We start from the raw sequence: 24,874 nt of genomic DNA, 5'->3' as shown, positions 1-24,874 counted from the left end.
GTTCGTGTAGTAGGAGCTGCTGAACACGTCCTGAGCTCTGAGTTCCCTTTTCACTCCGCATTATATGTTCAAGAGGGCATTGAGTCAAATGGGCTCAGAAGTTCTGCAGGAAACAAAATGCAGCGTTGAATCTTTGTAGATAGACATTCCAGGTGCAAAGGGAGGTGAAATAGCAGTTGGGGGTGGTATTTTAACATCCACCTGGCCAGATTGAACAGACGGACCGTGAAATGCTAAGCAAATCAGCAGCACAATAATAAAGTGATTTTCAGTGACGCCAGCATTGAGTGGGTGAATGTCCTATCGGGCCACGTGAGAGAGGTAACGTTCCTGGATGATATAAAAGTCTGAGGGAGGCTGTTTTTGCTTTTCCCCAGTATAGCAGGATGTGGGTCCTCACCCGTGGGTGCCATCGGATGGAGCCCCAGTCCGGAACGTTGACCTCGGAGATTCTAGAACTTTCAGACATGCCCTACTGAGCACGTGCAGGTGCAGTCATCACCCTGCCCCCTTGGCAGAGTCCCTCAGTCTGCTTTGTTTTGGGGGGTTTTTCACGCAGAGCCACGTGCGTCACTGTATTCAGCTTTGCACGCGCTCAATTTTTTGTGATTTTTTTTTTTTTCTCCCTAGAGCTGCAGCAGTTTTTCTTTCCCTTACCTTACGATAGTTTTTTCGTTTCCTTTTTTCCCCTCTTTCCACTGCCTGCCATCTGCATGGCGGGCCTTGGTCACTCTGCAGCCTGGCAGAGTCTAATACTATCCCTTATTAAATAAATACTGCACCTGCAGTTTGTCCCCTCTCCTTGCTCTGTCTTTGTACCTTTGTCAGGGTCTGGCAGGACTGACTGCAGTCTGTGGGTGATCCATGTAGGCCGCTGAGCCTGGGGACTCGCCCGAGTTCTGCCCGGGCAGGGGTTCCATGTCATTTCACTGATCGGCATCGATGGAGGTTCAGACACTGAAGAGATCGAGGGGGGGGAGAGCTCATCCTCCACACATTGAAAGGAACTAATCTCCATGGGCAGGAGCCCTGGATAACATTGCCTCCCCTTCTGCTTGCCTGTGATAGCAATTCAGTCTCCTTGTGAGAGAGGGTACGCAGGAGCCTGGGCAAGCAGCTTGCTGCCGCACCTTTGGTGCCATGCCCAGTAACAGTTGCCTGGACACATTTGTGACCAGTGCACCAATCTGACATGTTGATTTCAGGACTGCGTCTGGGACTAGGACTGCCATTGAGCGCCATGGTCACCCTTGATGCTGTCAAGGTCCCAGGGCGCCTTCTGTGCCATAGGTATCTATTAACTCGATACACCAGATTCTCTGTGGCAGAGTTGCAGCACCAACCTCTAATGTTGAGGACCAAGACTGCCATCAAGTCTCATGGCCCCCCTTGACTCTATTGGAGCTGCCCTCTGGGCCATCGATGCCCTCAATTCCATCAAGGTGCATAGCCTCTGTAGTGGCAGCCCTTGATGCCATTGAGGTGCGTGGCCTTGATCCCATTGCATTATGGTGCTGCCTTGATACAGTAGACGCCCTCTGCCATCAAGGTGCGGGGGGCTGCCTTGGAGGCTATCTGGTGTGTTAGCCAGTGATGCCATTCCTTGCTGCTCTTGACGATATCTAACAACATCAGTGAGGCACTGGGATTGGCATTGAGCGCCCTGGTTGCCATCTGTCTCTGGGGTCTGAGAGCCCTCGAGTGCTGCTGAAGCCCTTGGGTGACAAGGATTTCGACCTTGGATGGACTTTGTGCTGTCAGGTGCTGAAGTCTCCATCTACTCAAGGCACCCTAGAGCACTGAGGCATCCAGGCACAGTGTTCCGGTGCCCTTGAGACTCCTTAGCGGTGTCCAGACAGGGCATTGAGCTGTCCCATCACTGGACTACAGCTATCGGGCACCATGGATGCGGATCTTGGGGATCCTGAGGCGCTGGGATCGGGGGGCATCGGAGGTCCTGCCTGACTACATACGCCATCGGTGCTAATGAGCGTTAGGGAGGCTATCGTCAGCCATAGCCACTGGTGAGGGATGCCATCGAGCTCACAGCATCGACTCCCTTGGATCTATAGGTGAGCCGAAGGGAACAGTCAGTGGCGCTGGCAGTCATCGGTTCCTTTTGGCACCAATGAGGTGTGTTGGCGCTGCAGAACCTCTGCCTGCTGGTGCCCTGGGATCCTTGGTACCATCGGTCCATAAATGCTGTTGGGCATCGGAATCTCTATCGGAGCCGTCGGGCTGTTGATGGCCGCCGGCCCCTGTGGTGTTGGTGATGGCTCTATATGCTGTCAAACCAATCAAAACACCGTCAAAAGCTGTCGAAGCCCTGGGTGCAGCATCGTTTGCCATTGTTGTGATCCATCATCGAGGGCAAGAACACTGTGGGCCCTACAGGCACACTCATCACAGTGGGCCCCAGTGGACACTATCAGATGCTGCAGGACACGTCCGCAGAGCATTAGGACATAGTCAGTCCCCATGAGGTTTGCTGCTGCCGTTCCATGAGGGAAATGGTGATGAGCCATTCCTGACGCAATTTCAAGGGCTGTATCTAACTTCAATTAGTCAGCCAGAGTGACTCACTGCTCTCTTGATTAACAAATGTTGGTACCAAATCACACTACCTCAACACCTTTCCAAGGTGAGTAACTGAACTGAACTTTTCAACCTTTTTACTTAGGTATACACTGCTCCTAGCTTATTTCTAGCTTCTGGCTACTTTGTATTAAAAAAAACAAAAAACATTCAGTTCTGCTTACTAACTGCCTTACAGACTTTTAAAAATAAACACACTAACTACTGCTTACTAGCTGCCTTATTGACTATTTAAAAATACAAACAGTCTAGCTTCAGTTTATTCCCTGCCTTACTGACTATTAAAAGCACAAACACACTAAATATTCCCAAATAGTTAACTTTGCCCCAATACTTTTAAAAAAGACAATGTCCCAAGCAAAAACTTACTGATTCCTTTCAGCCACCAGCAAGGTGATCCTCTCCTCTCAGTGTTCCCACTGGAATGTGCTCTATTCTTTTGAATCAGCTCATCTCCCTGTAGGCCAGGACCGGGGGATAGCGGCGGTCATTGGACTGTTTTTGCTTGGGTCCCTCTGATTACTGTCTGCAAGTGGCAGATTGGTTGCTTCTGAACCTCAGCGATCAGTGACTAACTTTGCTTTCACATGGAGAATTAACAGGTTTGTCAGGATCATGAGGCCCCAATTCCCGTTTTTTTTTCCTGTCCCTTCAGGAAGGGGAGATACGACTGGGTTTCCAGGGCGACCCTTATGGGTCCCCCTCTGGATGCCTAGTTGTCCACCCCTACAAAAGGGGTATCCCTCGTTCTGTCTCCCAGAGAAGGGATGTCACTGCTTCTGAATGGCAGTCTCTCTTTTCCTCGGATCTGAGAGTCGATAGGGCAATAGCGCTGTCCTTAGGTCGTCCTAAGGCACAGCATATCTGGTTTGCGAGGGAGCCGTCTCCTCTTCAGGGTAGCTCCCTGGTGAAGATTAGGAGTTTTTCCTGTCCAGGAGTCACCTTTGATATCCTGCTGAGCTCAATGGGTGTTTTTCGTGGAGGACCACTATTGCCAGTCATTATCGCCTGCGGGACTCTGCCTCAGTGAGGAGGGTTCTAATCTATCTAATTGGTGAGAATTCCTTTCATTCTATTGCCGTATCCATAGCTGAGGAAGTTAGGGGATGAGGGACCCTGCAACAGAGGTGCTACTCTTTGGTTGCAGTGGCTTGCATGCTATACGTCCCCATTTTAATGATAACTTGTCTGCAGACAAAGGGAGTCCTGGTTCATGCACCGGTTGTTCCGTTTACTGGATTGCATACTTCCTTGGGGGAAGTATATGTAATCATGGCGGAGATATTAATACCTAAGCTAGGTTTGTGGGCAGTTTGTTCCGAGATCAAACTGACCCTGCCCTGGGACCGTTAGGGTTTCCAAGCTGGTGAAGAAATAGTGTTCGACAAGGGTTTGCACTAGCGGAACCTTGGCCTCCTGTCTCTTGGTGGAGTGTTTCTGGATTTCTTCCCTGGGGGAGGTTTGCCCTCATTCAGCTGTTCTAAACAGGCTGAGGGCTTTATCTCTGTTGGTAACTCCCTTCTGGAATTGGCAGTGAATTATTTGCTTGGGGTTGAGAGATACGATCTAGCGACTTGTTCTTACCCCAGCAGAATGCCTCTTGTGTTTTTTCACTCCTGACTTTCAGCTGGAATATCAGGGAGGGGAAGAGAAGCTCGGGCATTCGTGGTATATCTTGGTGTATACCTGCAAGGAAAGTTACACCTCGTTTTCCCTATATTTTCGCCAAGTTCTGGCCAGTACTGCCTTTGGCTTTCCTCACTTCACTAGGTTGTCCAAAGTTCCTTCCTGATCACCTGAACTATCCTGTAGACCGGATGGATAGCCCTGCCCTTGACAGGGTGCAGGGTGGGTGAGCTTCAGACCTAACTTAGCTCCCTGCTCGGAGGGGGGGGGGGGGTTCCCATTCAGGGATTGCCTTTCATCCCCTGAAACTCTTGATGCTGTCATGCATGGTCAGCTATGTCTGGTACTTTGGCATGTGTAGGGTCTGTCAGATCCTGCTGATTATTCTTCCAAGTGTTGCCCATTGTGCCTATCAGCCAAACATAGGCGCACTTCTGCAGATGCATTCTGTCCTTCAGTTGCCAGTGGACTGCGGTTTCTTTCTGGGGAGCTCTTGGCCCCAGTTGGATTTTTTGGTTGTCTTGTAACACTGAAGGAAACTGTAGTCTTCATCCAAGAGTCCGTCTCTTGTTTACGTCTCTAAACTTTTTTTCCTACATCCAGGAGGTTCTAGACCTACTGTTGTCGGGGTTTATTGATCTGAACCCCTGCTTGTAATGTCTTCCATGATGTGGAGTATGTTTCTTGCTGGCATTTGCATCATTCCCCTGCCTTAGGCACCTTTGCTATGGATCGGGGTTTTGTCTGTCTGTCTGTCCTATGGTTTTCTTTTTGTAGAACCCAACTCTTTTTCCACCTAGACCTCTATTTTTGGGTCGGCTGCCTCCCAGGCAAAAGGAAGAGAGGTGGTGCTTTCAGACAGCCTATATGTTGGGAATCACCCATATGAGAACTATCCTCTTGCTGGTCCTCGGAGAAAGCAGTTGCTTACCTGTAACAGGTGTTCTCTGAGGACAGCAGGATGTTAGTCCACATGAAACCCACCTGCCTCCCCTGGGAGTTGGTTCTCCTTGTATGAGCTATATCATGGACTGAGGGACTCTGCTTAGGGGGCAGGGTGATAATTACATCTGCACATGCTCAGTAGGGCATGTTTGAAAGTGTTAGAATCTGAGGTTAAAATTCCGACTCGATCCAATGATGTCATCCATGTTTGAGGACTAACAACCTGCTGCCCTCTGAGGATATCTTACAGGTAAGCAATTCTGCTTTAGACCTGGTCCTTAGTGGAACACAGGATTTGGTGCGAGAGGTAACAGTGTTGGAGTCACTTGGCAATAGTGATCATAACATGATCAAATTTGACTTAACTGGAAGAAGGATACTAAAGAAATCTACTGTGGCAGCATTATAGCTTTCAAAAGAATGACTATGATAAAATGAGGAAAATAGGAAAAAACTGAAAGCAACTGCAAAAGTTATTTACGTCGGGCATTGACCTTGTTTAAAAATGCCATATTGGAAGCCCAGACCAGATGTATTCCATGCATGAGAAAAGGCAGAAGGAAGGTTGAATGACTACCGGCATGGTTAAAAGGTGAAGTGAGAGGCTATAATAGCTAAAAACATCTTTCAAGAAATGAAAAGGGATTTGAATGAAGAAAATGGAAACGGTGTAAGCACTGGCAAGTTAGATGCAAATAATTGGTAAGGAAGGCAAAAAATTTGAAAAGAAGCTTGCTGTGGAAGTTAAAACTGAAACTTTTTTAGGTACATTCGAAGTAAAAAAAAACCCAAACAAACCTGTGAGTTAGATCATTTGATCAAGGGGTAAAAAAGTTACTTGGAGATGACTAGGTCACAGACTAAATTTAATTTGTTGCTTTGGTCTTCACTGAGGAAGATAAGGCGATGCCGGAAGCGATGATTAAGATGCATTGAAACAAACCTCATTGTACCTAAAATGTAATGGGGCAAACTGACAAACTTAGTGGCAAATCACCTGAACCAGGTGGTGTACATCCCGGTGTGCTGAAAACTGAAGAATGAAATTGCTGACCTGCTATTGGTAATTTAGTAAGCTATCATTTAAAATCATCTATGGTACCTGAAGACTGGAGGATTGGTTGCCAATAGGCCAATTTTTAAGAAGGGATCTGGGGTGATTCAGAAATTAGACCAGTGAGTCTGTCTATGCAAGGTAAAATGGTAAAAACTAAAAATAAATAAATAAATGATTGAACATATAGATACATCTAGATTCAGTGGGACAAAGCCAACATGGATTTACCAATCTGATACATTTTTTTGAGGTAACAATACAAAATAGAAAAACAAAAAAAATTTCACTCAAATTAGCAATGCAGTACAATAGTGTGTTAAATATTGAAGCACTTTACATTGATGGACTTCATTTTGAAAGCACTAAGTCTGCACCATTGAGTGTGTTGTCTTAAGTCTTGTGAACTGAGCTAGTGCCTGAGTTACATTTATAATCTATAGGTCCAGGATAAATGTGGTCAGGAGTCCCAAGATGTTTGATTTTTGTGTTAATTTTTTAATGCACATAAATTAATCTTCTAATCACTAGTGGAAGCAAAGCGACCCAAGACTTGACCTTGCTGTTGGATCATTTAAATCCACATCGAAGCACTGTCATTTAATTCCCAATACTGCACCCAAATTGATAAATCTCTTTTGTACACTTATTTTGAAGACACAAGTAAACATGTGGATAAAGGTGAGCCAGTTGATATAGTGTATCTAGATTTCTAGAAAGCATTTGACAAAGTCTTTCATGAGACTTCTTAAAGGAAATTAGTCATGGGATGAGGACAGTCTTCTGTTGTGAATTGGAACTGGTGAAAAGATAGAAAACAGAGTAGAGCTAAATAGTAAATGTTCTCATTGGAGAAGGGTGAATAGTGGAGGGCTTCAGGGATCTGTTTTGAGACCACTGCTTTTTAATATATTTATAAACAACCTGAAAATGAATGACGAGTGAGGTGATCAAATTTGCCAATGACACAAAATTATTCAAAGCTGTTGAGTCACAAGAGGGTCTTGCAAAATGAAGACTGGATATTCAAATGGCAAATTAAACTCAATGTGGACAAGTGTAAAATGATGCACTTGCGGAAGAGTAACCCAAATTATATCTACATAATGCAGGGGTTCCACATTAGGATCTAGGTGTCATCGCTGATGTGTTGACATCTTCTGCTCAGTGTGCAGCAGCATTCAAGAAGCAATAGAATGCTAATTATTAGGAAAGGAATGGAGAATAAAACAGAATATCCTAATGCCTCTGTATCGCACCATGGTGCGACCTCATCTAGAGTACTGTGTGCAGTTCTGGTCACCACATCTCAAGAAAGATATAGCAGAATTAGAAAAGGTACAGAGAAAGATGACCAGAATAATAAAGGGGATGGAACAATTCCCCTGTGAGGAAATGTTAGGGCTCTTCAGCTTGAAAAAGAGATGGCTGAGGGGGAGGCTTGATAGAGGTCTATAAAATAGTGAGTAGAGTGGAACAAGTAAACGTTAATCGGTTTACTCTTTGTACTTTTTGGAAAAAAAAAAAAAGACTAGGAGACACAATGAAGTTTAGGTGATACATTTAGAACTAATAAAAGAAAATTATTTTCTACTCTACACCCAAACCCTGGAATTTGTTGCCAGAGGATGTGGTGAAAGATGTTAGTGTAGCTGCGTTTAAAAAAAAAAAAAAAAAAAAAAGTTTGGATAAGTTCCTGGAGAAATAAATCCATTCCCTGTACGTACCTGGATCAGTCCAGACTCCTGGGTTTGGCCTCCCCTCTAGCAGATGGAGACAGAAGTTTACCAAACAAAACTCCACCTTACATAGGATGGTGCCACCTTCTGGCAGTCTTCTTCTGTCTCCAGCAGGTGGAGGAGGTGCAAAACCCTACAGTCTGTGTTTTAAGGCCTAGTTTGTGTTTGAGACAGGGTAGTTAGGTATTCCCAAAAAACAAAAAGAAATTTGACAGCATCAGGAGCACAGGTTTGCTTGGGACCGCAGAGAGTTGCCTGCAGGTCACAGTCGCAGCCTCCCGGGAGTGGTAAGGTCCTGAGGGGACCATTTCCCGCCCTGGTTTCAGAGGCAGCTGAGGTACTGGGTGGTTAGCCACAATTGCCAGCTTGTGGAGGTCGCTGGGGGTGATACCGGGGAGCCCAGGTCACTTCCCCCCCCCCCCCCCCCCCACAAGCTTGATCCAAGACCCTAGAGGATTTTGGTCAGGTATAAAATTTTTTTATTTTTTTTTATTTAAACAGTGCGGCTCAACTCTCCCTTCTCTCCGGTCATGTTGGGGACACTTTTGTGAGCCGTTTCGCTGCTTCCTGAAGGAGTCATGGGAGTTTTAGTGGCAGCATGCCGCGCCGGGCTGGGTAATAGGGCCTGCGGTGCCGCGCGATGGGGTGCGCGCGAGCTGTCTTCCGGGGAGAGAGGGAGCCTCTATGCCCAAGGGTAGGGTCTTTCTGCAGGATCAGACAGTGACAGGCGCTTTTGGGGAGCTACAGCCCCTGGCCTCCAGACCGTTCCCGCGAAGCGTGGGAACGGGTGCTATTAGGTGCACTGGGGTCAATGTCAGAAGGTTTCTGCGGTTCTGAGTATTGGGCCAGCATTATCAATTTCTGGCACTACCTTTCGGTCTGGCCACTGCTCCCAGGACGTTCACCAAGATTATGGTAGTGGTAGCAGCACAATTGCGCAGGGAAGGCCTCTTCGTCCATCCGTACCTGGACAATTGGCTGATTCATGTGAAATCGGAATTACTCTGCCAGAAGGCGATTCACCAGGTTCTTCAGTTGTTGCGGTCTCTCGGCTGGGTAGTCAAGTCCAAGAACCGGCTTGTACCTTCCCAATCGCTGGAATTTTTGGGAGCTTTATTACACTCGGCTAGGGACAGTATCCCTTACGGAGGAACGGGTGTGCAAGCTGCAGGTACAGGTGTGTACCTGGTTATCCAAGCAAGTTCCAACGGTCTGGGAATACCTACAAGTACTCGGATCCATGACCTCGACGTTGGAATTGGTTCCTTGGGCCTTCGCTCATATGTGGCTTTTACAGTCAGCATTGCTCTCCCAATGGAACCCAGTTTCAGAACAATTTCATCTCCCTTTGCCTCTGACGGATTCGGCGCGGACCCCTTACGAAGGGGAGTTCTGTTGGTAGTTCCGTCCTGAACGGTGATCACTCCAGATGCCAGCTTGTCCGGTTGGGGAGCGGTTTGTCTGCGGAAGTCTGTGCAGGGGCAGTGGTCCCAGGAGGAAGCTTGCTGGTCCATCAATCATCTGGAGACCAGAGCGGTGAGATTGGCCCTGCAGGCATTCCTTCTGCTTCTCCTGGGGAAAGGCGGTCAGAGTCCTTTCTGACAATGCGACCATGGTGGCTTATATCAATCAGCAAGGAGGAACCAGGAGCCAACCAGTGGCATTGGAAGCTTTGTCTATTGATGTCATGGGCGGAACAGAATTTTTATCCTGCATAGCGGCTTCTCACATTGCCGGAGTGGAGAATGTCCAAGCGGACTTTCTCAGTCGCAATCATTTTGGACCCAGGAGAATGGGAGCTAGCGGACAACGCCTTTCAAATCATTTGTGCCCAGTGGGGCACTCCGGCAGTGGACCTCATGGCCATGTTCAAGAATGCCAAGGCTCCTTGTTTCTTTGCTCGTCGCAGGGAGAGGGGACATGAAGGCGTGGACGCTCTCGTACTTCCCTGGCCGGCAGGGATTCTACTTTGTGTTCCATCCTTGGCCGCTCATAGGTAGGATCCTTCGAATAGTTACATCCCACGGAGGTGGTTCTGATAGCCCCCGAGTGGCCACAGCGACCCTCGTTTGCGGATCTGGTGAATCTAGCAGTCGTGCCTCTATTGCGGTTCCCGGACATGCCGAATCTACTGCATCAGGGACCCGTTTGTTTCGACCAGGTAGAATGCTTTTGTCTAGCGGCCTGGCTTTTGAGAGGAGGCATTTGAAATCCAGAGGATACTCCAATGCTGTGGTGACTACGCTTTTGCGCTCCCGTAAGTTTTCTACTTCCCTATCTTATATGCTGGTTTGGAAGGTCTTTGAGGCCTGGTGTCTCACTAGAGATATTGTTCCCACTTGGGCGGAAGTCCCAGATATTTTGAATTTTCTTCAGGAGGGTCTGGCGAAGGGATTGTCGTGTAGCTCCTTGCTTGTCCAGGTAGCAGCGTTAGGTTTGTTACGTGGTCACATTCATGGCACATCTTTAGCGACTCATCCTGACGTCTCTCGTTTCCTTTGTGGGGCGAAGCATCTGCGCCTGCTGGTCCGGCAGCCCTGCCCCTCATGGAATCTGAATTTGGTGCTGAAGGCTTTGTGCGGGCGACCGTGAAGGACCTTACTTTGAAAGTAGTGTTTTTGGTGGCTATTGCGTCTGCACGCAGGCTGTCTGAGCTTCAAGCTTCTGTTGTAAAACTGTTTTTTAATCTTTTTGGCTCTTGGTGGTCAGCTGTAAGCAGCGTGCCCGGTGTCCTGTCACGCTGCAGGAAGGGCCGTGGAATAGTGGTAGGATATGGGGTGGCGGCCCATATATCTGTGCCCCTCACATCCCCCCCACTTTCAGTCCAGGGTTGGACTGTTTTCCTGTCTGCAGTTCAACATTCAGGCACTGGGCAGCAGCAGAAGAGAGAGGCCCGAGGCACTCTGAGACCATTGTCCTCTGTTCAAGTCTGCATCAGAAGGAGGAGGGGATTGCTGGGGGAGGGGATGGGATAGGAGTGGATACACCCTCTCTTCTTCTCCACTTGAGATCCCTTTTCCATCTCTCACCCCCCCCTACTTCTGTCCATGGCCTCTCTTCCTAGTACTGATTGCGCTGTGCGAGTGTGCCATACGTTCTCCCTGCGAGGGCACAGATGGCACACCGCCAGGGTGTGTGGGGTGGGAAGCTGCGGCATCCTGTGTGTGTGGACAGGGAAGAGGCCTCTACTGCTAAATCTCTCTGCTGAGCGGTATCTTATGATATAAGAACTGTCAGGACTGGAAAAATCCCATGGGGGAAAAGAGGCCACTGCTGTTTCTGAAGACGTAAGGTTCACTTTTTTTCTTTTGACATTTCTAATGCCTTGCATTCCAAAGCGAAGTAAACATCAGGTCTCTGGAGGCTGCCACTAGATTAGAAGCACCTCATGATCAGGGACATGGCCCGGCAATAGCACCCTACACTGGAAGTCATCGTACAGCAGCAGAGTTTAGTTATTTAAAGAGAGGAGGCTGTAATGTGCAGAGGACATCTCTCTTAATCCAGACTGATGCAGTGGTACACGCAGCCTCTGGAGCTTATGTACGCAGGAGCACCAGCGAGGGGACCAGAGCCGGGAAGTCGGGCTCATTTAAAATATCAGGGACTCGCCTGGGGAAGAGCGGCACAGGGGCTCCTGGGAAGGATCGATGTGAGGGAGTTTTCAAACACAAATATCGCCTTGGGAGTGAGTGAAATCACTTTTACCTTGTTCTAACACATTTAAAAGCCGGCACGGCTCAGCCTGTAACCTGTGCAAAGAAATTCTTCATAGCAAAGCAGCTACGCCTGCCTTTGTATCAAACTTTTTTTCCTTTTGTTCTAATCTGGAGCCGGTCCAGAGAGAGGCTGCCAAAACAGATGCAGGTTCTGCACGAAAAGCCATACCAGATGAGACTTCAGGACCTAAATATGTCTACCCTAGGGGAGAGGATAGCGACATTCAAACACCTGCAAGTTAGAAATGCGCTTCTCTAAGAGGAAAGGGCTCTAGAACAAGAGATCACAGAAGGAGGCTCCAAGGGCATAGACTCGGGAGAGCAAGGTCAGGAAATATTTCTCCAGGGAACAGCCTCACAATAGAAGTGATGGAGACAAAAGTATTAACAGAATTTAAGAGCCTCTGTGCTTACCCCAGGTGTTCTGGTAAGGAAGTGAGGGGAAAGCCAGAAATTGGAAATGAAATAAGGACAACCAGGCTTATCTAGTTTGCCCAATTGGTCATCCCCCTTAATCTGCCCTGCATTCAGTGACCTTCAGCGCGTTCTCACCTGTTCCCCCTAGACAGTGGCTCTGCTGAGCTTCATAGCAGACCATTAGCACCCGGTGTGTGTGTGTGTGTGTGAGGTGATGGTCACTGCTCCCAGGCAAGCGAGGGACGACGTCTGTCCTGTTGGGCTGTGAGAGGTAAGCCTCAATCGGACCAAAACTAATTTTCCTTCGCAAGGAGACCTTTTTGTTGGCGATGTCCTCGACATCCACTCTTTTTCATGTTGGCCCACTGACATCGCAGGGATGGACTTCTCACCACTACTCAGTTTGCTTCCTTTTGAGTTGTAAATGTGCCTCAGATGTAGACAGCAGTGAAACGTCTGCCATCAACCAGCACGCAGTGAACTTGGAGATAGTCACTGGCCACGCTGGTAGCCATATTGGCTGTCCATGATTAGCTGGTGTGTATCACGTGTCCTATAAATGTGGAATTTATTTCTTGTGCTCTCTTTGGCTGGCAGGTTTCTCTTCCTGGCTTCATTCACTAATTGTCCGTGGAGTTTTCTTGGGTATTTTAGCTTCTTTTCTGTTTGTCCCCTCATTCAGGTAGCTATCCATTAGCCTGGGGCTACAGGCCATGGCACAGTGAGGCCTGGTGCCTGTACACCCCAGGTTTGGCTGTTGGTTGGAATATTTATTTTTTTATATACTGACCTCAGCTGGTGTCCAATTCCTGATTGATATGGATTGCACGTTTGTTGTCGCTACTTCTTGATCTGCTGGTACAACAGTGAGACTGAAGCACACCTTTTTCTAGTAGTCCAGTTTCTCCACTCAGATTCCAGCTTCACCAGCTCACCTTAGCAGACTCAGACGCTCAGCAGTCTCCTTACACTGTGTTAAATGCCACAGATAGCACTTCCTTGGTGTGAGTCACCTCCACATCTGCGGGTTTTTCTGTGAGTTATCGGCAGCTCTGCCTAAAGTGAGGTCACAGCTTCTCGTGGTTTTAAAGAAGACATGAAATCCATGAATTATCTGGAAATTGTAAGTTTTGCTGATCCTTGGCTACGAATGGCACAATGTTTGCCAGTTTCACGTACCTGCTCGTGCTTTCTCTCCCCCCCCCCCCCCCCCCTTTTGTAAGGCAGTAGTGGAGGAGTCCAAGTGAGCAGTTTCTTCAGGGGGCACAGAGCAGGAGCTATCGGAAGAAACTTCACTTGCTCTGGCTTTTTTTTCCCCTCGTTTTTTCCTTTGGTAGACACTGATAAGGTGAACCTGCTGCCAGCCCTTGCCTGGGGGCTGGTGGAGGCTGAAACCTGCAGGCCACACGACACGTCTTGCCCAGGGGCCAGATCTGGACATGGGCACCAAATTGTAATGCCACCCAAAATCTGGAACTTGGGACCTCTCTGATCTGTCTGTCCTCCGCCTGTGGGTGCGGTAATCTTGAATCCAGCCCTGGTCTCACTCACATGCACAAACGCTGCAGCCTGTTTCAGACGAGCCCGGGTCTCCTGCACGATCCTGCACAATGTTACCTACAGACCATGAGGTGGGCCAGAAAATGCATGTTTTTTTATCTAGAAAGGATAATAGAAGTGCCAAATAAGCAGTAGTTGTGGTAACTTTTCTTAAAAAAAAAAAAAAAAAAGTACCATGTAGGAGCCTGTGGTGACCGCCTCTTCCTAGTTTTTCCCCCACTGGGGATAAGGAAGCCAATTGAGTGATGGGACGGAAAATCACCACAAGTCACTGTGGATACTGCGGTCCTCTGTTTTCATAAGATACGAGCAACTTGGCCTCCCTCCCCCTATGCATGTTCTTGATCACTAGCGGGTACAGCATGGACACGCCATCGTACAGCAGCATCCCCCCAAGCCCTGACCTGTGCTAGAGGTAAGACGTTCTCTATGCCCACCAAGGGTGAAAGGTTCTGCATCCTGTACTCGAAAAATATTTTACACTTTTTTATTAGATAGGGAAATTTATTTATTTTTTAATTTTGCTCTCTTCCTGCATTACACCCTTTGCTCTTCCCTTCCCCCATCCGCTGCTTCCCCTGCAAGCCCTTCTGTCTGCACCTGTGCTGGGTCTCCTTGTCCGTAGTCTGTCTGCACCTGTGGCGCTTCTACCTAGCACAGACCAAACTTTAGGTGAGCTGGACCAGGCTGGCTTCCTGCCTACGCCGGTCCCATGGCCGTCCCTTCCTAGGAGGAGTAGGACTCTCATGTTTACAGTGTGAATCCCCGTGTGAACTTGCGCTGCTGATCTTTGGCTCCTGCGCGCAGAAAGAGAGGTCAACGAAGAAATGGTAGAGGGGACCTTGGGTTTTTTTTATATTTGGCCCGGCTTAATGCCTTTGTGGTGAGTTTAAGAGCTGTGCTCCCTCAGGGCCATAGAGGAGGAACTTTTGGGCTCATGAATGAACCGGATGCTCCCTTCTGTTCTCATTGTGTAAGTACATTCAGAGGGAAAAATGTGAAACCTTTGCCACGTTTTCTTTTTTTTTCCAGAACGGACGCCTGGTGGGAGATGCAGAGTTAGAGAGGCAGAAATATCAAGAGCTGAAACTGAACGGGCCCCAGGTGAGAGAGAAGGAAGCCACGGGTGGATTTTGTTCTTGTGCTGGGAGCAGATAAGGCGAGTGCTTTGGCTCCCCTCGCCAATGTCAGTGGCAGCCCTAATATGAACGGGTATCTTATTTAAAGAGCTGGCCAAAGCCAGGGTTTAAAGGTTTGTGAAACTTAGTGTGAAATGCTGGTGTTATGCCCTTAACTGTATGGGTCGGGGGAGAAATCTGTCATGAACTGTACATCTCCGGCTGTGTGCGCACAGCAGGGCTCCTTCGAGGTAGCCTTGCCAGCTTGATGCAGCTTCCCTTTCAGCTCGGGTTATCTTCACCTTCCCTGTACGTACCCGGATCAGTCCAGACGCTGGGTTAGGTCCGTCCCCCCGTCCAGCACTTCGAAGGGTGCTCCCTTATAAACCAGTGCACCCTCTGTCAATCCTCAGTATCTTTCTGACTCCAGCAGATGAGTGTTGAACCTCCTGGGTCCCCAGTACATTTCTTGAAAGCTAGATTGCTTCTCTATTTCTGATCTTATTTCTTATTTTGGATGGATCAAGTAGTTGAACTTTCTTATTCTTTGGCTCCGACAGCTTGTAACTTGCAGGCAGAACGGTTTTCCCAGTTTTATTCTCTGTTCTGTGCTTTCCAGTATGCTTGGTAAGTGTTTTTTTTATTACTTCACAGGTATAGTTACTGGCTCCACTCTCTCTGGGGTGCACGTTGGTGGTCTGACCTCTCTCCCCTTGTCGCGATCTGATCCGCTGCCCTGAGAAGTCTGCACAGAGAAGCGTCATCCCTCTGTGCCGTTTGTAGTAATTCTCTATCGGGGCGGTGAGAGTGGCAGAGAGCATTCCTGAAGCGGAGGTCCCTTTTCTCGCAGCTTCCCCCCTCGGTTTGCCGTGCTGAGATCCTCCAGGTGCAGTGCATGCGGGGAGCCCGGTTCGCGGCTCTCCCGCGAGGGGATATGTACAAGGTGCCCCCCTGGTGGGGAGGGCCCCTCGCAGCCGGCGGGGCGCTCTTTCGCGCTTTCAAGCGCGCCTTGATGGACAGAGGCCGGCCCCGTTCCTGCTCAGCGCGGGAACGGTGGCCATCTTGGGTGCAGAGCCAGATGCCCCTGCGCAGCCAGGAGAGGATCAGGACGCGATTTTTTTCTATGTTGCCGCTGGTTTTAACACCAGTGCCTCCTCTGGGACCCTTTCCACCTGCAGGGGATCCCCCCGTTTTGCCTCACTTGGGGCCACCTCCGTTCTCAACGGACTTTGTGCTCTTGTTACTCAACGCTTACCTGGCCAGGATGAACAAGCCCCAAGATTCAGCGGCAGGGCCTTCTCCTCCCAAAGTAATCAGGATAGCTGACCCTCCTCCCGCGGGGGACACCCAGGGAGTAGGGGCCCCAGGGGCAGGAGCTCCAGTGGCCCCTCAAGGTACTGCCAGGGTCCGCTTGGTTCATCCCCCTGCAGGCGGTGTTAATTCTACTCTGGACCCAGACCTGGATGAGCCTTTGCTTACGACTCAGATGGAAGGGGATGATCCTAGAGTTCTGCGTATCTTCCAGAGAGACAAGTTGGACCCCCTCATCCCGTATATATCCTGCAGGAGCTGGTCATTGAGGCCCTAAAGGATCTTCCTGGGCCCACTCCACAGGGGAAGAAGGGAGACCCTGTCCTCCAAGATCTTTCCCTACTCATCCTACTCTACTCCAACTATTATCCAGAGAATGGGATTCCCCTGAAGCCTCCCTTAAGGTCGGCAGAGCTATGGAAAGCTATATCCCCTCCCGGATGACTTTCTAGAGCTGCTTAAGGTCCCGAAAGATGCAGTGGTTTCGGCCGTAACGAAAAGGACAGCCATTTTGATGATGGGAGGTATACAGCTCTGCGTGATCTGCAAGATAGGAAGCTCGAAGTGTATCTCAAGAGAGTGTTTGAGGTGTCCGCTCTGGGTGTCAAAGCGGCTATCTGTAGCTCCTTAGCGCAACGAGCAGGCCTTCGCTGGGTCCAACAGCTACTAATCACGCAGGAGCTACCTTCAGAAGAAGCGCAACAGGCTGACCGTCTGGATGCCATCATGGCATATGGAGCGGATGTTCTGTACGATCTTCTCAGAGTTCTGGCCAGGTCTATGGTCTCTGCAGTCTCGGCCAGACGCCTCCTCTGGCTCCAAACTGGTCGGCGGATTCCTCATCCAAGACACAGGATCGCTGCCCTTCAAAGGGAAATTTCTTTTTGGAGACGACCTGGACCAGATTATCAAGTCCCTCGGAGAGAATACGGTGCATAAGCTGCCAGAAGATTGGCCGCGGACTACTAGGACGTTCAGCTCCTCCAGAAGCCGTTTCCGCGGTCAACGACTGTTCCGCCCCACAAGACAGACGACTCCTCGTCAGCCCTCTTCATGTTCCCAGTCCTGGTCCCGTTCCTTTTGAGGCTGGAGACAGGCATGAGACGGTCTGGCCCAAGGGGCACCTTCCAAGTCTTCCCAATGAAGCCATAATGGCCCACTCCCCAATTCCCAGGATAGGGGGAGGGCTCTCCCTCTCTTACGAGGAGTGGGTCAAGATTACGTCGGATCAATGGGTCCTGGATATTCTAAAGCACGGCTGCCCATTAGAATTTGCTCCTGGAGCCTCAACTTAGTCCTTCGGATTTTGAGTGGCCCTCCGAGCCGATGTGCTCCACTACCATCAAGGACCTCACCCTCAAGACGGTGTTTCTCGTGGCCATTTGTTCTGCCCACTGGATTTCGGAGCTCCAGGTGCTATCCTGCAGGGAGCCCTACCTACGTTTCACGGACTCGGGGGGGGTTTCCTTGCGCACGGTGCCTCCTTTCTGCCCAAAGTGGTTTCTGCATTCCATGTGACTCAGACGGTTGAGCTCCCGTCCTTCTCAGCTACCGATCCACGAGATCTACGTAAGCTTGATGTCAAGCGCATCCTGATTCGCTATCTGCAGGTCACTAATGAAGTTCGCTTGATGGATCATCTGTTTGTCCTCTGGAATGGTCCAAAGAAGGGGTCCAAGGCTATGAAAACCACAATTGCTCGCTAGCAAAAAAGCTATCGTAGCTGCATACATAGGGGCAGGTCAACAGCCTCCGGTGGGCATCAGAGCCCATTCTCTTCGAGCTCAAGCGGCTTCCTGGGCGGAGAGTCAGTTGGTCTCGTCCCCAGGACATCTGCCGAGCAGTGACCTGGAAATCGTTACATACCTTTGCTCGGCACTATCGTTTGAATCTAGAGTCGCTGACTTTCGGTTCCTTTGGCAACCGAGTCATTCGAGCAGGGCTATCCGGGGCCCACCCTACGTAGGGAAGCTTTAGTACACCCCACCGTCTGGACTGATCCAGGTACGTATAGGGAAAAGAAAATGATTCCTTACTTGCTAACTTTCGTTCCTGTAGTACCACGGATCGGTCCAGATGCCTTCCCTCAGCGTATATGGGATTGCCTTTTTCTGCTCAAATCGCTTTGGATTGCCCCTCTACTCACATAGTTCTGTTTTCAGCTTCTCTTCTCTATGGCTGTTTAATGGCTCGTTTTGCTGTTTGTGTAGCTGTTCTAAGTTGCAGGAGCTTTGTTTCCTTTATCCATCCATTCTGTTCTCTCCTGCTTTGATATTCTTAATACTGAGGATTGACAGAGGGTGCACTGGCTTATAAGGTAGCACCCTCCGAAGCTTTGTCTGACTCCATCTGCTGGACGGGGCACAAAACCCACCATCTGGACTGATCCGTGGTACTACAGGAACGAAAATTAGCAGGTAAGGAATAATTTTCTTTTTGCTACTGGAACATTTTGAGATATGATTCAGCAAGGAAAATTACAAAACGGTCACCCCTATCCTGGTTTGGTATTTCAGCCTGGTTAAGGATCGTACTCTTTACTCCAGGGCCTGCAGAGTTTTGTGAGCCCTGCCTCCAACCCTCGCACCGAGGTGAGGAGTTATTTTGGCTCTTAGATGTGTGCAGTCATCTTGGATGCTTTCTTTTAATGCAGAGAATGCCTAAGAAGCCTTTATTAAATTAAATCCAGCATGCGACATTGCTCAGGGCTGGGGCTGTCCCAAAATCTTGGCCTGTTGTAACCCGTTGCCCATGCTCTGTCCTCAGGAGAGGAATCACATAGTGTACAGCACGCTTCCCAGGATGCAGGATCCGGGCCACATTGTCGAGGAGACGTACACCATGGAGGAGGACCCCGAAGGCGCCATGTCGGTCGTCTCCGTAGAGACTTCAGATGATGGCACAACTCGACGCACAGAAACCACAGTGAGTGCGGCCAGAGGCGGGCTTGCAGCCCCTCTTAGGGAGGTGTGTAGTGGCGCTCTGGGTGCCTGGCACTTTGTTTAATTAGCTGGCTGGTCTTCTAGTTGCTGTTAATGTGCAATTGCTGAATCACTGTTGGGCAGACCCTTTAAAAGAGAAGTGTATTGGTGCCAGTGATGTAAAGTAACCACAGTGTAGTTTAGCCTTCGTGGCACTGCACCATTAGGTCAGAATGCTTACAGCTAGCTGGGTGGCACATACTATAACTGTATCTAGTGTCATAAGCAGTCATCGGGGAGGGGTGGGCAATGACCACTGACTTTTTTTTTTCCCTCTCCTCTCTCTCTCTTCTGCAACCAGGTCAAGAAAGTGGTGAAGACGGTCACAACACGCACCATCCAGGTCCCAGTTGGTCCAGATGGTCTCCCACTGGACAACTCTGCTGGATCTGGCAATTACGTCCAGACCCTTGGTCGTAACTACCGCACAAATGGCGGCGAGGCTGTTGGCGTAGGCTACGTGGGCCCGCCGGGCACATCCACCGTGCCCCGCAATTACCATTACCATGATGGTTATGGACGCCCCTTTGAGGACAGCAGCTATGCCGGGAGTGAGAATAACTACGGCAGCCTGTCCCGAGTCACCCGTATCGATGAGCGCTACCGTCCATCCCCTGTGGACGGCTACCGTGCCCACAGCCGACAGGACATGTATGGCCCTCAGCCCCAGGTCCGTGTGGGCGGCAGTAACGCCAACCTCGACCGCTTCCACCCGGAGCCGTATGGGCTGGAGGATGACCAGCGGAGCCTTGGCTATGAAGATCTGGATTACGGCCTGGGCTCAGACTATGGCACTGCCCGGCGAGCAGGCACGCCCTCTGACCCAAGAAGGCGCCTCAGGTAGGACTGCATTGCTTCAGTGATTATTGAGCAGCTGCGCTAAACTGCTTTAGGGGCCCTGTTAATTCCCCTTTTGGTGAAGTCATGATATATTAGCCAAGTGGGTTTCCATCTCCTTGTCCAGGATCTGGCAGAGAGTCTCCTGTATAAGTTCCCGGTATTGCAATGGAAGATGTCAGATTGGCTGCTGGCTTGTATTGTTTGCAGGGCTCCTTTGCTGTCATGTTAATAACTTTTTTTTTTTTTGGTAGTAGTAGTACCCGGTTTGGGTAGGGAGGGGACGGATCCTTGAGATCATGGTATTCTTTGTGCATTAATTCTTCCAGGTTTTTGGTATTTTGTTCAGACAATCTCTTTCCAGTAGTAATTTTAGAGAAGCCTAAAAAATGGGAGCACGTCTAGGGCCCTGTGCTCCTTGTGAGTTAACGTGCGTAACGAGCGTGTTCTGCACATACCAGGGCAGGAATGAACGTTGTGTAGGTCAGGATATGCTGGGTATAATCTCACTCTCAAGCTTACTGTGCTCATCTTTTGTATTTGCATGGTGCCAAAGAGCTTCCTTCTGGAGCTCGTAAGATGTAATATCTCGAAGCAACGTTTCGAGCTGAGAGTGGAAGCTTTTGTTTTTATGTTTTTCCATCAGGGCAGTGGTACCCAAGATGATTGGGGCTATTAGCCATGTTCTGGTGGCTTCCGATTGCATCTCTTGGCACATGATGTAGTGCATGTGTGTGTGTGTGCAGAATAGTCGCTTGATACTTCTGTCAGCCATGGTGTGTTATGGGTTGTTTTTCTCCTTTATCCATTCTGTCTAGTTCCTAGCATCGAGTGTCTCTTCCTGGTTGGTGTAAGAATGGTCTCATGTGATCACTTCTACATTCTCCCCAGTGCTGTTAGTGCTTGCTCAGCTTCCAGTGGACAAGCCGTGCTGTCTTTATGCCTTTCTGGCGCACACGTCCAGCCACAAGATGTGAAACCACTTCCAGTTCTGTGCTACAAAATTGTATTTGTCTGGAGTGTGTGTTTCTTGTCTCTTATGTCCGTGCCTGATGTAGACCATCTTGTCAGCAGTCCACTGTCCTGCGCTGCACTTCTCAAGCTCCCAGTCGCCTCTCCATGGCTTATTACTGTTTGGCTTTTGGTCTGTGTAGTGCTTGAAGTAACTTTTGTGAGGTTTTTGTGCTGTAGTTGAGCTTTTGCTGCTTTTTTTCCTTTGTTTGCTAGTGCAGCTCCTTAGTATTTTGTGTGTATTGCTTTTATCGCTCTTGTTTTGCAAATTGTTGCAGCTTTTCCCACGTGTGCTCGTGGGATTTTCACTCCTTTCTCATCTTCAAGATGCTCCTGCATTTTTGAAGGTTGGAAACCGTGGCTGTGCTGTGGGTATGCTTGAGGGCCTAGGTCAGTAGCTCTGTATGGAATCTGTTCCTAGAAGGCCCCACGCCTCCTTCAGCTCTTAGGATGGAAAGGCTCGGCATAGACTTGCCTTGGAGTCTTTTTTTGTTTTTATAGCCAGTTGGTTGAGGTCCCTTTGGCTCCAGTTTGCACAGAAAAGACTTTTTTTTTTTTTTTTGACTAGCTTTGGGGAGTTGACATTCCCTCCCTCAGGTCCGGACAGCGTGAACAGGACATTGCTAGAAAATACAAGTGAATCCTAAAATGCATTCAGGTGATAGTGTGAAGGAAGCATTGGTGGGTGATCAGAAGGTGACAGTGGAATTTTATGGCCCTAGTTGAGTTAGGATTGCAGAGACCTGCGTTTCTTAGATTCCCCTTTCGCTGGAATGCATTTTGATTCCTTACTTTCTAGCTGTGCCATCTCTTGTAATTTATTCTGTTTGTACCTGACGGAGGGATTAATGGTTCCCGAAAGTCCAGTGAAGAAGTTTTAGTCCAATAAAAAATATTGCCTTACGTTTTTTGTTTGTTAATCATTTTTCGTATGTTCTCATGGACTAACATGGCAGCCTGTGAAGGTCGCCTTAGCACATTGTTCTCCTGATGTCTGAGAAGCTCCTCACTACTCTGTTGTTCCATGACATCTCTTGCTGTGTGTGTCTGGGCAGAGGGAGAGTTCTGTCAGTCATGAGCATATTATCCCACCGCAACACATACTACGTTTTGACGTGCCCTGTGTGTGCCAGTGTTTGTCATAGGATTCCTGTGACCGATGGGCATATGTTTAGTTGTCATTAGCCATCAGGACAAAATGAGCACAACTCTACCATCCCCTCCTCCCCTTGCCCAGCCTCGTTCCTGCTTACAGGTTTAAGGCACATTGGAGCAATTTTGCAATGCCAACAGGAATATTTTTTTTTTTAAATTGTTTTATACCGCTGTGGCTCAGGTAGCACTAAAACACCTGTAAATTGGAAAGCTGCCACCTGCTGAGTGGGTGAGAGTCAAGAACGGTTTCAGTATTAACCTCCTTAAAACGTACACTCCCTCCAACCCTTATCTTTATCTCCTTGAAGCTGCCCCGCTCGAAAAACTCTGAAAGGATCCCCTGACCTGTGCCATATGGAAAATGTGCCTTGCATTCTGGGCCACAATGTCCTACAAAGAGGGAAGGTACCTGCCAGACCAGCAGTGGGATTGATTTCAGCATTAGGAGAGGCACGCGCAGATCATCTAGACTGCTTGAAATCAAATGGCAAAGACAGGGCTGTATAAATGTTACAGGAATGAAGATCAGATTCTTTAGCTCCAGCCTAGCCTTACAGTTGGGTCATCTGGAGAAGCTGGACAGGCTTGGTTGGGGGGGTATGGGATTATGCATGCATGGAGCTAGCGCTTCTTGGCATTGGGTATATGGGGCATGAGTACGTAAGGGTTGGTGTCTGAAGCTAACTATTGTCTTTCCTCAGGAGTTACGAGGACACGCTTGGGGATGAGATGCCCCAGGAGCAGTATTACTGGCAGGCCCCGCTGGCACAGCATGAGCGCATGGGCAGTATGGCGAGCTTAGACAGCCTGCGGAAGGCCCCGCCCACCGCCTGGCGCCAGCCAGAGCTGCCAGAGGTGATTGCCATGTTGAACTTCCGTCTGGACGCAGTGAAGTCTAACGCTGCCGCGTACCTGCAGCACCTCTGTTACCAAAACGACAAGGTGAAAACGGACGTACGGAAGCTGAAGGGGATCCCTGTGCTGGTAGGGCTGCTGGACAACCCCAACAAGGACGTGCACCATGGGGCCTGTGGGGCTCTGAAGAACATCTCGTTCGGCCGCGATCAGGACAACAAAGTTGCCATTAAGAACTGCGATGGTGTGCCTGCGCTTGTCAGACTGCTCCGCAAAGCTACAGACATGGACCTTACTGAAGTCATCACAGGTAACCTGGGAGCTTTCTCCTGAGGTTTGTAGGTAGCCCTCCTGAAGCAGATGGGGGAGTATTGATAGGCTGTGGTGAACACGCTCTTCTAGATAGAGTGAGGTGCATTAGCAAAAGCTTTGCTAGCAAGGAGCTGAGGTCTGTCACACAGCACTAGGAATGACCGCCTCTCCATCACAGTCAGGCCTTCAAACTACTGAATTTGCCCATAGGGGGCATATTAAGTAAAACAGAGACACGCACAGCTAAAATTTATTGTGTTTTGAGGTGAACCAGTGTCTCTAGACCACTAAAAAAAATAAATAAATTCTGGATATCAGCCAGGCAGAATACCAAGGCTTATTATTCTAGGCCCCTTCCACGATAATTATTTTCTCTCTCATAAAATTTTACCTCTAACCCCATCTTTCTGACTCTGGTGCTCCTCTTTTAATAACTGTGACTGGGTCAGAGATCATAGGGCGTTGCAGCGCTGGACATGCTCTTGCTTCTGGCCATTGCCTCATGCTTGACTGCAGGGCTTTACCTGCGGCCACTGTCGCTGTGGCAGAGAGCTGCAGCAGATGGGCAGTACCACACGAAAGGTCTGTCGGGCGAGAAGAATTAGTGGGCCGGAACACTGCAGGTCCTGGAGTGTACAACTCAAGAGGAAAATGCGGGCAACCGGTTCCCTCTAAGTCTTTGTGATTCTGCATTTGAGTAAGACGCCCCGGTGTCTGCAAGGCTGGGCCTGTGTCTTGGGGTTCTAATGACCGTGTTAGAACGTGGGAGGTCATGAGACCCCCAAAGGATTACTGTATAGCCTGCCTCCTTGGGTGGTATTGAATTAATATTTATATACCGCCAATCAGAATTTCTCAGCGGCTTCCAAGATTACATTCATAAAATCAATAAAAGCATACAACATAAAATTAAAACAAACATAAAATTAAAACATTTTGTTTTGCAACACTGGAATGGCATGGTTTTGTTTTTTTTTTCAAATATTTCTTTTAGCAGTATAAAATAAAAATGCTCTGACTATGAAATGCCCATGAAATGGTAATTTTTTATTTATAGTTTAAAAAACAAACAAACCCAGAAACAACCTGAAATGGAGAAATAAACAGAATGAAGTATAAACAAAACATTCCAAAAATCTAATACACATTTTGAAACAATTACGTAACGCTGCTGTCCAAGACCACTATATTTGGCAGCCTTTAATGGCTGCGGCAAACACCAGTCTTGCTTGTAAATGAGCTGACCTGGACAAGCACAGTCGCACCACTCTCTGCCCTTGCATTCATGTGACCGCAGAGCTTCTGCTTGGTGATGATTTCACGTGGCCTCTGCTCCCCTTCCACCTCAGGCACGCTGTGGAACCTCTCCTCGCACGATTCCATTAAAATGGCGATTGTCGATCACGCACTGCATGCTCTGACGGACGAGGTGCTGATCCCTCATTCGGGCTGGGAAAAGGAGCCAAGGGATGACTGCAAACCGCGGCACATTGAGTGGGAGCCGGTGCTGACCAACACTACAGGCTGCCTCAGGTATGCAGCTCGCGAGAACAGAGCGCAAGCATGGTCAGGAGGGATCCTGTGAAATTCAGAGCTAGGGCTTAGGAGTCTTGGCACCTAATTGGGGTTCCCATTGGCT

At 48.9% G+C, this 24,874-nt stretch overlaps 1 protein-coding gene across 7 annotated transcripts in view; it reads left to right on the top strand.

Moving 5' to 3' along the window:
• The window catches only part of CTNND1 (catenin delta 1), a 75,427-nt gene that overhangs the window by 28,405 nt on the left and 22,148 nt on the right, over positions 1 to 24,874 (top strand). For 5 of the 7 annotated variants that reach the window (XM_029575922.1, XM_029575921.1, XM_029575920.1 and 2 more), the window contains 5 exons: positions 14,688 to 14,759; positions 18,851 to 19,051; positions 19,367 to 19,905; positions 22,770 to 23,233; positions 24,585 to 24,768. In XM_029575922.1, coding sequence (XP_029431782.1) covers positions 18,887 to 19,051; positions 19,367 to 19,905; positions 22,770 to 23,233; positions 24,585 to 24,768 — 1,352 coding nt within the window. In that variant the 5' untranslated portion in view covers positions 14,688 to 14,759; positions 18,851 to 18,886. The remainder of the gene's footprint in view (positions 1 to 14,687; positions 14,760 to 18,850; positions 19,052 to 19,366; positions 19,906 to 22,769; positions 23,234 to 24,584; positions 24,769 to 24,874) is intronic. The other 2 variants (XM_029575918.1, XM_029575917.1) reach the window with 1 other exon arrangement.

This window comes from Rhinatrema bivittatum, chromosome 13, assembly GCF_901001135.1.
Source record: "Rhinatrema bivittatum chromosome 13, aRhiBiv1.1, whole genome shotgun sequence".
NCBI lineage: Eukaryota > Metazoa > Chordata > Amphibia > Gymnophiona > Rhinatrematidae > Rhinatrema > Rhinatrema bivittatum.
Note: the sequence above shows the minus strand (reverse complement) of the source record. Positions and strands in the feature narration are given on the sequence as shown.